The sequence below is a fragment of the Symsagittifera roscoffensis genome, chromosome 6, assembly GCF_963678635.1.
Source record: "Symsagittifera roscoffensis chromosome 6, txSymRosc1.1, whole genome shotgun sequence".
NCBI classification, from domain to species: domain Eukaryota; kingdom Metazoa; phylum Xenacoelomorpha; order Acoela; family Convolutidae; genus Symsagittifera; species Symsagittifera roscoffensis.
In genome coordinates, this window is record NC_087067.1 from 15,774,491 (window position 1) to 15,788,096 (window position 13,606).

General features: G+C 35.6%; 1 protein-coding gene across 1 annotated transcript; it reads left to right on the plus strand.

Annotated features, from left to right (window-relative positions):
• Positions 1 to 815: 815 nt before the first annotated feature.
• Positions 816 to 12,899, plus strand: LOC134848381 (IQ calmodulin-binding motif-containing protein 1-like). Its single transcript, XM_063865793.1, has 8 exons — positions 816 to 1,331; positions 2,294 to 2,450; positions 2,936 to 3,097; positions 5,682 to 5,832; positions 9,138 to 9,441; positions 10,723 to 10,923; positions 12,005 to 12,113; positions 12,345 to 12,899. The coding sequence occupies exons 1-8, from the start codon at positions 994 to 996 to the stop codon at positions 12,756 to 12,758; spliced, it is 1,836 nt and encodes a 611-aa protein (XP_063721863.1). The 5' UTR covers positions 816 to 993; the 3' UTR covers positions 12,759 to 12,899.
• Positions 12,900 to 13,606: the final 707 nt, after the last annotated feature.

Here is a 13,606-nt window from a genome sequence, read left to right on the forward strand (position 1 = left end):
AAAATTCAAAAATTTGTCGATTAAAACAATATCAGAATTTTTTTCATTTTAATTTTTTTTTGCAAGCACGGCTGTGGTCAGAACAAGCTGTGCCACATGCGCAGTTACTTGTTTTTCTCAACATCAATCAAGTGTTAAAGGCGGGTTTCTCCTTTTCTAATATATTTATCATCTAAAATATCTGCTATCGAAAACGTAAATCCAATTTTCTAATGCAAATCATAATTGGCACATAAATACCTATGCAGATAAATGATTTTATTCTGGGGCTCAGTCCAAATGCCGAATACACAAAAATAGGAAAAAGCACACAAAAATAATGCGGTTGAACTTATGCAGGTCGAGCGATTTTTTTCAAACTATTTTTCAACTAAGACGCATGCGGAAATTAGGCCAAGTAAGCAAATATTGGCCTTCATACTTAACCCTGTAAAATCCTTCGTTGCTCCACAACATTGATGTTTATCTGAGTTGGAAGAGGGATTTTTTCTAAAGTTTTGATAGATGAGGACCAAAAAGGCTTTGATGTACGAATGCACTTTATTGATCGCTTATGAACTTGCTTTGAGGTAACGCAAATCGCGTGAAAAATTACCCAAAACTAAAAAATGACTTCCAATTCAAAGTTAATCAAATATTCGAGACTGACGCAGTTCTGGGAAAAAAAACACTTCAATATGAAAATCTAAGGACAACTGGAGTCCTGAAAGCATCAACAATTCATGAACCATGCAAAAGATTCCCCTCAAAAACGCACGTGCTTTCTTGGCTATTGATAAGAAATGAATGCGATCTTGTTTTCAAGCCACATAAAACCAAATTTTCAAGCATATTCAAACGCGCATTTTGTACGTACAGCTGATATATCTAGTTTTTTACATTGAAAATTACGTTCTCTTATTTAATTATAACATAAAAACTTTTATACATCAGAAAATAAAGTACACATTGCCTTGAAAACAATTTAAACCTCAGTCAAATATATGAAGTAAAATGGCTGCAAAAGTTTCGATTGAAAATCAAATCCAAGATCATTTATCCCGCAAAATTATAGCTATCAATTCAGACGCCGCGGACGCCAAACAAGAAACTGAGATTCCGCCTATTTTGATTGAACTTGCAGGGCTATTTTACAACCACAAAACGAGCTCCCATACTTCATTCGTTGTGGGAAAAATTTGGGAAAGTGAACTTATTCCAGCATGTATTACCTGTTTGAACTGTGACTATGCCAAAGTACAGGGAAGCTGGCAGGTGGCGGCAGATCTGGCACGATTTTTGCAGACTTTCTTCAGTGTTGCCATTCATCATGCAACGGAAAGCCAGTTAAAAGGGATTTTTTCCAAGTTTCATTTTAATTTATGAAAAACGATTTACGTTGCAAACAAAAAAAAGGCTAGCCGGTTGCTGTGCAAGTAGCACAGAATGTTCCGAACATATGCTCAAAAAATTACAAACCATTTTTTTATATAATTCAAAAATTGTGTTCAATTCTTTTGTGTGTCGTGTGATGAAAAATTCTGACCAACAGATTAGATTTCAGGCAATTTTTCTTTCATTTCTTTTTCATTTCAAAAAAAATGTTAAGTGCTCTTTTTTTCAGTTCTCCTCTCTATGGAATTCTATTTAGAGTGATTTTCCATTTGATGAACTGTATTAAAAGGTGTCAAGCGGACCAAGTGAACAAGTTATTACAACCTTTCTGACATGAAAAAATCTTGAACGTGTCAAAATTTTCTGAACGATTCTTTTTTGAAGTCTTACGAGGGGGTGGGAAACTAAATTTATTGTTATTGTTTGTGGTACCTGATTTTGCGTAGAAAACAAAAACGAAAAAAAATCAAAAACACATCTGAATATAAAGTTCCGGCTCTTTTCCAGTTTCCCCCTCCCCCCTTTCAAACTCAAATTTGAAAAGTCTATTTAACGTTGTCATAATGCAATGAAATTTGGTGTGGTGAACAAATCGACAATTTTGAACAGATTTGTTCTTCATACATTACAGCGTAACATCACGCATTTAGCCGTAATAGCACGTAAAACAAACATAAAACTCGGTATTTTGAAAGGGGGAACTGGAAAAGAGCCAAAGTTCCTCACCATATTTAATCGTTGGAACGACGAAGCATAGATTGATTCCCAATTTCAATGACCCGACTTGCGGCGCTGTCATATCGAAAACTGAGCTATAACATCGAGACTAGTTAAGCCTATTTAATCAATCTTCCTGTTAGGCTTCTAGATTCTCAGCAACGAACCCTTAAAAAATCACGGAAAATATTCCTTCCCCCATAGAAATGAATGAAGAGTTGATTCCTAGTCTGATCAACAACTGTGTGTTGTTGTGTCGGAGAATACAGACTAGGTATGAGATGATAGCACTGAGTGTGTCACCACAGAAGCAGATGTTCATGTCTGCTTTCAAATCCGTCATCGACACCCTCGAAAAGGTCAGTGCATGCAATTGGGAGTAAGAGACTCAATAATAACTCTGAAGTTCACTTTATTTTGCCCCCGCCTCGCAATTGAAAACTTCTGTTTCCATAGTTTTTTTCGTGCAATTCTGGCTTAACGCGTGATTGGCTCTTTTCCACTCCCACACAATTCAAATTTTATCCTTTTCTCAATTGATTCTAACACGTAATACAACTAGGAGAATGTAAAAATTGTCGGAGTAGGGCTCTTTTTCCTTCCCCCCCCCCCACCTGCAATTTTTTTTACTAGTAAAACTACTGTTCACATTGTCCGATCGTTATATTTGATCTTCATAATTATCCTTGTAACACCACTCGTTACACCCTAAAATTGATAGTCGTGTGAGGTGAGAGGGGGGGGGGGGGTTTGGGGAAGGAAAAAGAGTTTGGAGTAGAAAAGAGCCAATCAAATTGAAACCATTTTTCTGGTTAAGAAACTGGAAAAGAGCCGTTTTTTGCAGCTTGTCAGTAGGACTCCTTTCCTCTCACGGTGTGTGATTGAGAACTCGTACCTGCTGAAGATGTTGTTCAGCGAGGAGCCAGACAGTCTGTGTCTTGTGTTGGACTCAATATCCAGACTGGCAAACTACTGCGGACGAGAGGAATTTGCAAAGATACCAGAGGTATAATAAATATCTGGGTATTTCCCATAATAATAACCGCAATCATAATAACAATCAGGGGGGACGCCCGTTCCCCCCCCCCCCCCTCTTTAGGGATTCGACCACCTGCCGACCAATTGAGAAACCCATTTTGGCCGACCGACTCTAAAGTTTTTCTAAAAGCCTTCTTTGCCAATATATAATAACTTTGAGGGGGAGCACGCGTCAAAAAAACGGCGTTTTTGACTTAGTTTTTCAATTTTTTTTTTTTGAAAATCCGACCCCCTCGAGAAAATCCTAGATTCTCCCCTGACAACAATGGTAGTTAGAATAACAAAATAATAGCAATGATAGCAATATCCAAAATAACACCCATAATTCTTAATCGTAGATTTGCCAGGGTAGTTTTTGAGAAAATGATGTGTCAAACATTCATGGGTCCATTTTTCACAAATCGGTGTTATGTTTGAAAAATAACTATAAGTAAAAAGCGTCCAAAGCGTCCTAAAAATATTTTTAAAACTTAGACCAAATCCCATACATTTGATAATATTTTCTAAATCAAAGATGAATGATAATAATTATGATGTTTATTTTCAACACAATCATAAATATTTCTTTTCGAATATTAATATCTTTGGGATTAAGGATTCAATCGAGAGAATTCGTTGGGAAAAAAATCTGATAAATGATAACGCCCCAATTTTAATAGAAAAAACTTTATCCTTAGAAAAAGACTATTTTTAAGTTTTTGACCATTTTTGTGATTTGTTTTTGAAAAAATTCCCATGCAAATCTGCGATTAAAAAAAATCGAACGAATAAGCAGATTGTTGTTATCTTCTCTGCATAAGTGGCTACATTTTTTTCGCACTTTTCTCGATATCAACCTTTTCAGGCCTGGAATAAAAAATTAAATCAAAAAAGCTGGTTTTGGGTATCTTCCGTGAATAAGCAGCATTACAGTCTTAAGATATTGTTTGGAATTTTTGACCATTATTCAGAAGTTTTTGATGTTTACCAGAAAGAACCCAATAAATATAAGATTAAGGGCTCAGTCATAGAAATGTTTTGTGCAATTCGCAAGCGGCTTGGCTCTGGGCAAGCGGCTTGGCTCTATTAAAAAAGTTTTGGCCTTCAAAATATCCAGTTTTTTGGAAAATTTTGCCGTTTTTGGGAAAGTTCTTCATTAGTCTCAGAAATTACCCTGTCAAATCTGAAATTAAGCGTTTAATCGAAAAAAAAACAGGTTTTGACAATCTTTACTGCATAAAGGCTTTTGGCATGCTTCTGTAGAGAATTGTGTTTGAATGATAGGAAAAGTCAAGTTTTTGAATGTGGAAACAGTTTTTGGAAACTTTTTCACTTTTCTCTCAAGCAAGAAGTAGAACACTCTCCTCTAAATCATCGGCTCAACCGTTCTGTTAGTAGAGAAAAAAGGAAAAGTATTGCGCTGCACTGTAAACAGGAGTAAAAAAAACTAGCCAGAGGTAAAGGTTTGCCTTGATTTTGAATAAAAGAGCCACACAGTAAACACTAAGGAAGCTCAAAAAAATGAATATTTTCAACGACAGAGAGTGAGTCCAGGAAAACAAGACCTTTCGAAACGATAACCATTCGGAAAACCACAAGATATGCGACCCCAATAAAAACCACAAGATGTTTCTTGAAAACCGGCTGATCGAGTCCAATTTTTATTATGATTAGTCTACTAAGTATCACGGAAAAATGGAACCCATGGGGACCAATTATGAGTCCAACTTTTAAAAAACTGGGCTCACTCAGTCTTTTTTGTAAAAAACAAACAATTTCCTCGAATTGCTCGAACCTTTTCATTCTTCTTAAGACCTTTAAGCTACTTTTGTTCTACCAATTCTGAGATTTGCTGTTTGTTCTGGTGTAGTTAAACTAAAATTAGGAAACGGAAAACAGAGTGAGCCCAATTTCCTAACAATTTCGCTTATTCAGCTCCTTGTACCTAAGACTGGGCTTATTCCGCTCGTATAGTACAATTCGGCTCATTCATCCCCTGCAGGGGCTGATCTAGAATTTTCTCGAGGGGGGGGGGCTGATTTTCAAAAAAAATTCGAAAATTTTGTCGACCTTTTTTTTAAAGGTCGACCAAATTGATTTTCCGATTTCTGAGCTCTCCTAAAGCACTAAAAAGACTCTCGCGCTCTCCACTCAAAATTAGTATATATTGGCTCCAAAGGCGCCATTAGAAAAAATTTAGGGTCGGTCGGCCAAAAATCTATTTCTTAAAAAGTACCAAAGGGGGGACCCTTTGGGTCGGCAGGGGGTCGAATCCTTGAGGGAGGGGGGCGTGAATTCTACCCGCTAAATCCGCCCCTGATCCCCTGTTTGAACAATTGGGCTCATTCAACCCCTCCTGAGAAAATGGGGACCTGAGAATTGGGCCCACTCAGCTCGTTTTTTTTTCAAAATTGGGCTCAATTTGCACCATCTACAGAAAAAAGCGACCAAAATGGGGAACAAGTCTGATCCGGGTACTTTCAAGCTATTTAAGTTTCAATCAATTATCAAGCAAACATGATCTCATTTAGCAATATAACAGTAAGAATAGCTTAAAATTGTCACACTTTTAGGTCACTATATACGCTCTGTTGGATGAAATGGTGTACAAGCTGTCTGAGTTTGAGTCCCCAGTGCCAGTTGCAGCTGCTGTCACCCGGACCCTAGTAGAACTCACCCACGTATATCCCAGGGCAGGAGATGCCTTCTTCACCAGATATAAAGGTCAATATCCATTACTACTACTATTAATCACGAAATCATGAAGAAATTTCGTCCAATCAGAGCCCTTTAAACAGTCTGAAACTGAATTTTATCTAGGTCAATTCTAACTCTTTTCGCTTTTTGAACACTGAATTCTGATTGGCTGACATAATTTTCGTGCATCCGGTCTTTCGCACAAGGTTCCCCTGTTCATAACCAGCGTATTCATGTTGCGATTTTGAGACTTTTTTCTCAAGTCGCTTTGTCGTGACTTTGCGCGACTCAAAATTAGGCAAGTACAGCAGTAATTTTATAAAGCTAACACAACACCAAGTCAAGTTGGTTAAAGCTGCTAAATACAAACTATCCAAAATTAGCAATGGGGGCGGAAGCGAGGGCGTGGTCCGAGTGCCCGAAAACCAAAAGGTTTTCCCCGATACTAAATATGGGATTTGACGGTAACAAAAAACTATAAAACAAGGGACATATTTTTTATCCCATAATAAACTAAAAATTATAAATTATAATAAATTATATTAAATTATAAAATATAAATTATTAATTAAATAAACTATATAACCAAAACAAAGCCCATGGTTTCGCAGGGATGTATTTTACAAAATTTTACAAACTCAGATTGTACAAAAGAAAATTGTCATTATGATTTGAGTCGTACACGAGTTCCCGTTACACAAGATACATGGTTGTCAAAGTCACAGTTGTGTTCAATTTTTCTGATAAATTGGAGCAAAACTGATAGTATCAGGGTGAATTCTTGTTTTTCCGACCAATTTTTAAGACCTGTGAAGCAGTATTTGCCTTAGAAAACTGAAAAAAAAAAATTAAAAAAAACGAAAAAATCCAAAAAACTAAGTCCAAATAGCATGCCTCAATTCAGTTTGAAACAATCTTTTTTCTTATGAGGAGTTAAATTTTCGCTTAAGCGTTAAAAACTCGAATTGTATAGCACGTTAACTGTTCCAAAATGGCTAAATTAAAAAAATTGAAACCCCCGTAACTTTACAAATAAAGATCTCATGATTGAAATATACTTCGCGTATTGAAACTATCAAAATATTGTTTGAGCAGCCAAGCCCTCTGCATTTTAGTCTAGTTCAAGCATACTTGCTTAGCAACAAAAAAAAGTCCGGTTCGATACCTATACGCAGTCAGTTTCTGTGAAATTGGTCTGAAAAGAAATCCACCCCAGGAATATAAATTTCTCACTTTTTCGAAAGTCAGAACAAAAAAAATCCGCCAAAATTGGCTACTTAAAAATTCAAAATTTTCTGGCGAAAAAAACTACCCCGAAAACAAACAATCCGCCACTTTTTTGAAAATTGGTACCATGAAACATAAACTCGAAAGCTTTGATATAAATTGGTGGCGCAGCAGCCTGAGGTAGCAAAATACTCAAAAACATTAAAAGTTTTTATGTATGCAGTAGTTGATCCGACTTTTGTTGTTGATCCGACTTGTTGCTCAAAAAAGTAATGAAATTTGTAGACTGGAAGTGATTCTGTTTCTTAAATTTCTAAATTTTTGTAAACAGCCATTTTAGCAATGTTTATGGCCTTATTTGTGCGCCATGAAAGCAATTTTCTCTGACGATGAAAATTTAGTGCAAAATCCTCATTTGTGAAAAAAATTTCATTCTCAAAATTGGTTTAGCCAAATACTCTGGTCCATTAAATTTTCGATAAGACTCAAATGAAAACAATTACTAATTGATATTGGCTGATGCGAATAGAAAAACAATTAAAAATCAAAAATTTTAATTGATCAAGTTTTTTTGCTAAAATTTATTAGAGAAACGGCAAAGAGGAGTTGGATCATTCAAGTTTTTGTCCTGATGCAAGCAATCGTATAAGCATTTGTTGGGGGTGATTCCAATGCTATATTCCTTTACCAAATTGATTTTGCGTAATGTACCATTTAAGCTGAAAAGTTTGAGCCTTAGTTCTGAAAAATTGATTGTTCGTGTGATCAATTTTTCCATCACCTTGTTTTTAAAGGCAACTCGTTTTTTTGCGAAATGCGAATCTTTTCGTAAATTTTCTAGACTTTTTAATTTGACCATTTTATTTTCGCACCACTGCCCGAACAAAATAAAACCCCTATTTTGCCTCTTTGTGGCGTGTGCTCCCCTCCAAAATAATAATGTATTGGCGCCAAAGGCGCCTTTAGAAAATCTTTTATCACCAAAAACTGATGTCATGAAATAATACCAAAGGGGGTCCTTTGGTTGGTGAGGAGATCGAATCCCTGAGAAAGGAGGCGTCTGCCTACATTTCAATTTATTACTGGCTCATTTTCCTTTATCCATAGTATCAAAAAGGCTGTTCGAAACACTTTTGTTTTTTATAAGCATTTGTTTTCTCCAAAATTGCAGCGCGAATTTCTATGATTATTCAGATCTCTGTAAGAATATATAAATGGCTTCTGTTTTTCCAGCTATATTGTTTGTTTTGAAGCACATCATTTTCAGTTTTCTTGGCACAATTCTGGTGACATTAAAAAACCTGAATTTAAATTAAATTAATAAAAGTGGAAAAGCAATTCAGTGACGTGTCGCTTATTGAAGAAGAATTTTATCTCTTGGAGCTGCCGGAAGATTGAAATTGGCATTTAAAATTGTACCATTTTCGCCAGCAGATTGTCTTAAAAATACCCCAAATTGATGCCATCTATAAAAAGGAAATGTCAAAACACGAGATGTCTCAGTTCATTAAAGCGATAGAGGTATATTTGGAACCAGTTTAAAACTAGTATTTATATCCAATTGTATTATTGATAAAGTTATCTCTTTAAAATATTTCTAACTAACCAATCATGATCCATAACTAGCACTTACAATTATTTGCAACGCTGAAACTGTTCATAGTTTCAGCAACAGAACAAAATAAATATAACTTAGAGGACAGTTGTTCTTCTTTGAGATAGTTCCTGATATCTAACTCGCAAATACCAGTATACTCTAGATCTTTTGAGACTAGGAGATATAAGAGTAAAATTAAGATCGGTATTAGACTTAGAAGTTGCACGAATCTATCCGGCCGAAAATAAGATAGCGTGAAGAATAGACGGTGTACCTTATCTGAAATTCTTCTATGAGTGAGCCATCCCCGACTTAAACTCACATTGATAAAGAAACTGCAAGTGTTTTGTCTGGATGAGAATTGTTGCTTCACTTCATTAAGAACAAAAAACCGTTAAATATTAATTCGAATGGTAGGATTTATTCGCAATAGTTTTTTCGAACATCATTCAAATTATTATTATTTTTTTTGTGTTTCTACAAAAAAATTGTTTTTGTCTTTTTGTAGGTATTCGGTTCATAATCACCAGATGGACTGGAAAGGGATTCGGCCAAGAGCAACAAAAACTGCTCAACTTCCTGGACTCCCAAATGAGACACATGAAGGAGATGGAGAGATTCCACCGGGCAGCTATGATCATTCAAAAGACGTATAGGGGATTCAAAGCGAGAGTCAAATTGTCAGAATTGAAACGAAGCAGAAAACAGGGCGAAGTGGAGGAGAAAGTAGAAAGTGAAAAGAAAGAACTGGATCGGAGGCGAGATTTAGAAGAGAAAGATCTGAAGCTTCAGATGCAGATGATGCGTCACAGGTAAAGACAACATACCAGATATTACAATTTTATGGAAAAAAACCTTGTTTTGACATCATTCGAAGATGTTTCTGTGATAAAAAAATAAAATTGCCATCATGTCGAAAAAATGAATTATTGTAAGCATTTCATACGTCAGCAACCTTCAATGGCTTCTATAGAACCATAAGTAGTGCGATATATGATTGTCCAGTGCACAGTTTGGCCTCGTAATGGTTCAATCTTTGAGTTTAAGAAATATTTGAGCCCGCGGGCTTCTCAAACCCCCGAAAGACCTTATTTCGTGAAATTCACGAAAGTGCTAATGGTCATGTTCCAGTTTCCATTTTCTCGCTAATTTTATCAAAATTCCTGATCAAGTTTTCTTTGTAACGGCACTGAAAAAAATGGTAGCGACAGCTTTTAATATCTAGAAAACATATCAGCGAGATAGTCTTTTCATATATTATCCAAAAGGAACTGTTGAAGTTCAAGAAGGACTAAAACGCAAATGAAGTGATCATTCAGTTGGCCGAAGTGTTTTCAGGCATCATCCCTTATTATACTGTGCAAAATCGAAATTGCTTCACCAAGGTTTTTGCCAATTTTTTCCTCAAATAAAGCATATGTTAAGAACTGAGATATCTTACAAGCTAAACCTTTGAAGTAAGTTTGAACATATTTCAGCACTTAATTTACTTTCGAAACTTTTCCAAATTTGAGTTTTCTTGTAAGCTTGAATAAAAGGATGCCCGAAACTAACCAGGAAAACCCAGTTTTGATCCAAAGATAAAAGTTTTTTTTTATTGCCTATCTTTCAGTCTTATTCAACTTATTGACTTCAAAAATTTGAGGATTTTCCAGAGCTATGAATTAATCAAGTTACTAAAGTAAGTTTCATGAAATAAATCAGGTACAACATAGGCCATTTTTACGTTATTTTTGTCCATTTTTTTAAACTCAATTTCCAGTCAAGTAGTTAAATTCTGTTGCTATCTATCAGATGAAGCACAAAAACTTGGCTCATCGAACTTTTGGTGTTGTGTTTTCAAGGTCACCCAGTATAACACTTCGACCAACTGAAAGATCACTTTTATGCGTTTTTTTGGTCTTCTGATTATAGCTAGGGATCCCTGAATGGTCCAAAGATAGTCCACCCTACTGCTAGTCTTACATTAGAACTGCTTAGCGCAGCGATTAACTTACTCGGTTTTGATTGGCTGCAAATTCCAACCTAGAACCAAGTCAACATCCCCCTCAAACAACTCAAGGGGGAGGATCCCTAACCTGACAATTTTTAAGGAACGTGAGACAGGTGCAAGAGGAGCGACTGTACTTGACTGAGAGGATGCGGGCAAAGGAGATTGACAAGTACCTGCAGCAGAGTGAGCAAGAGGCGGCTGTCAGGATTCAGAGTCAGTGGAGGGGGTACAAGAGCAAGCAGCAGTTCAACACTCAGCGACAGGGCATGAGGAGGTTGAAGGCCACCATTACTCTCCAAAGGTCAATAACCTTTCTCTCCTCTTTTTTTTGCTTTTTTTATTTTCAGATTTGGTTAGTTTTGTCTAATAACTGTCAATCATATAAAAAATAACTGAAGCTCAAATAGCTTGAGGTCAGTTTTTGATGCTACTTTCGAAATAAAATTGATTTAAAACTACTGTACTCGGAGTGGTTTTTTCTTTTAACAAATTTCGTTTGAATTTTTGAATAGCTACTTTTGAACTTGCTGCGCTTTTGAAAAAGTTCTCATCAAAGACTACTATAGACTTAAAGGAGCAGTCGTACCTTGTACTGCGTTTAAAATGCTTCAAATTAATCTGGATTTTTTTTAGTTCCTTCATAGATGAGTTCAACTCTGTTGGCCATGTTTTCAGTTCTAGCGGCACAAAGATTAGTTAATTTAACAAGTAGATGAAATTTTTCAAACGTTTTCATCTCGAACTCAAAGAAATATTCCCTATCTTTTTGCAAGTATCATGAACTGCATCCTCAGAATTCGTGTGTTTATTCGGAGGGCAAACAAAAGTTTTCTAAAAAAAATTACGGCTAGGTCGAATGCTAGCAATTTTTTTGGAGTTGGTGATGTTTGCAGTGAACCGCTGCCAGAGGCCTAATTAACCTGGATATTAACTTTGTAAGGTTAACTAATTTATGACAAACTAACATTAGCTCACCTTGTAAATTGAAGCTCTCTTACGATTTCGAATCCGCAATTTTTTGATTGCTAAAATCAATGCAGGAGCCACCCACACTGTGCCTCGATTTCTAAGTTTTTAGCTTTGAAAACTTAGTTTATCTCAATTTTCAGTGTTGTAGTATTGTGCAATTGGTTTCCATAGTGTCCATGTCATTTAAAGCGAATTGTAAAACACTTTGAGATTTCAGACTTACTCGACAATGGAAACCAAAACCTGATAAATTTTATATCGAAATTGCAGTTGTTTAATAAATATATACAAAAATTGTTTTTCAAAAGATTTTTTTTTCAACGAAAATTTTTTTCGCCTATCCTGTACATCGTTTTTAGAAAAAAAACTGTGCTGACTTTCAACATGTGAACTCTTTTTCTTTCTGTCCATAGATGGGCTCGTCGCTGTCTTGCCAAAGTGGACCAGAGGAGGATGTTGAGAGGGAAGAAGGTGTGGTCCGCAGACGGCATCTCAGAGTCCAGAAGGGCCGAATTACAACAGGTAGATAAGGGCTGCAATGCATGTCAAGAATTTTGCCGCATAAACCTCAGAACATTTTGCCCTTTTCAACAGATGAATCGATTCAATGATTGATACAATTTCCATACAAAATGTGTATAATGTTATTGAAAGTAGGGCAAAAAGCATTTTTTGTCAAACTTTTATGGCGATGAAATAAAACTGATGAAAAAAATAGTTGACAAAAATCCTTTGTCAAATTCTTTTTTTTAGAAAATTGAGGAGTTTCGAGAGCGACTGTATATTACTCCGAGAAGCAGAGCCGAGGATGAGATCCAGTTTAACAAAGCCCAAGACTTACTCAGACAACAGATCAAAATGAGCAGAGTGAGAGCCAAAGCCGATATTCGAAGAGACACTCTCGTCGCCAAAATGAAAGTGGACTCGCAATTGATACGAGAGGCACCCTCATTGGACGACGAACTAACCGATGACGTCATCAATCAGTACCTCAACCCATGCGCACCTGTGGCACTGAGTGCAAAAAACGCGCATTTAAATAGCTTGGCTAGCGAGAAGTTGCCATGGTATAAAAAGTTAGACTCAAATTCGCAACTAGATTTCGAAGACACTTATTCTATCCGCGCGAATATTGAGAGGCAAATTGATAAAATTGTAAAGTATTAAACGCAATAGGATATATATTATGTTGTTTTAAAATTCATTTTTCAAATGACAGCAAAGAGTCCTCAACAACTTACTCAGATTCTCTTCAGTTCTTGACTTTAAATTTCAGATAACTCAGACCTGTGAAAATGAAATTTTAAAAAAAATTATGCAGTAGGATAAATTGATTTTTATTTAGATTTCCTCAGACTGATAAAAGAATTAAAATTTGTCATTTCTACAACTAGAAGCATTTGTTCTCCGCAAGATTTTGATAAATTTTCCCAGAAAATATGATAATTAATTGAACTTCATCAAAGCTGAGACAGGCAATCACACTTCAAAAAATGAAAGTATGAGCTATTAGAAAAACGATATTTTTCGTTGATAATTACAATAATTTATTCTCAGTGATCTTACTATTTGGCCTTGGACAAAATTTTTTATGTGATTCCTTGTCTCATTTTTATCATAAATACTTTGATAACATATTATCAAATACTAGAAACCACTTCCTTATTTTTGCTCATAACAATATTCGTTGTGAACGGATTAAATTACGCGAATAAGAACAGAAGAAAAAAGAATTTTCAAATTTTTATAAATAAAAAAGTCAAAATTTTGCATCTGTCGAAAAATTGCCTTACAACAGAGAGCTTTTATCTCTTTTTATGTCTCATTAAAAAAAGATAGTCGGTTGCTGCACCAATTGCGCAGCATATTCCGACTATCTCGACTCAAATAAATAAAATGAAAAAAGAACAAAAAATAAAATCGATTTTTTTGTCATAAAATAGTACACTTTCTTCTATACAATTACTAAATTTGTGAAAATTGGTCTGAAAATCGAAAAAATGTAAGCTAAAATT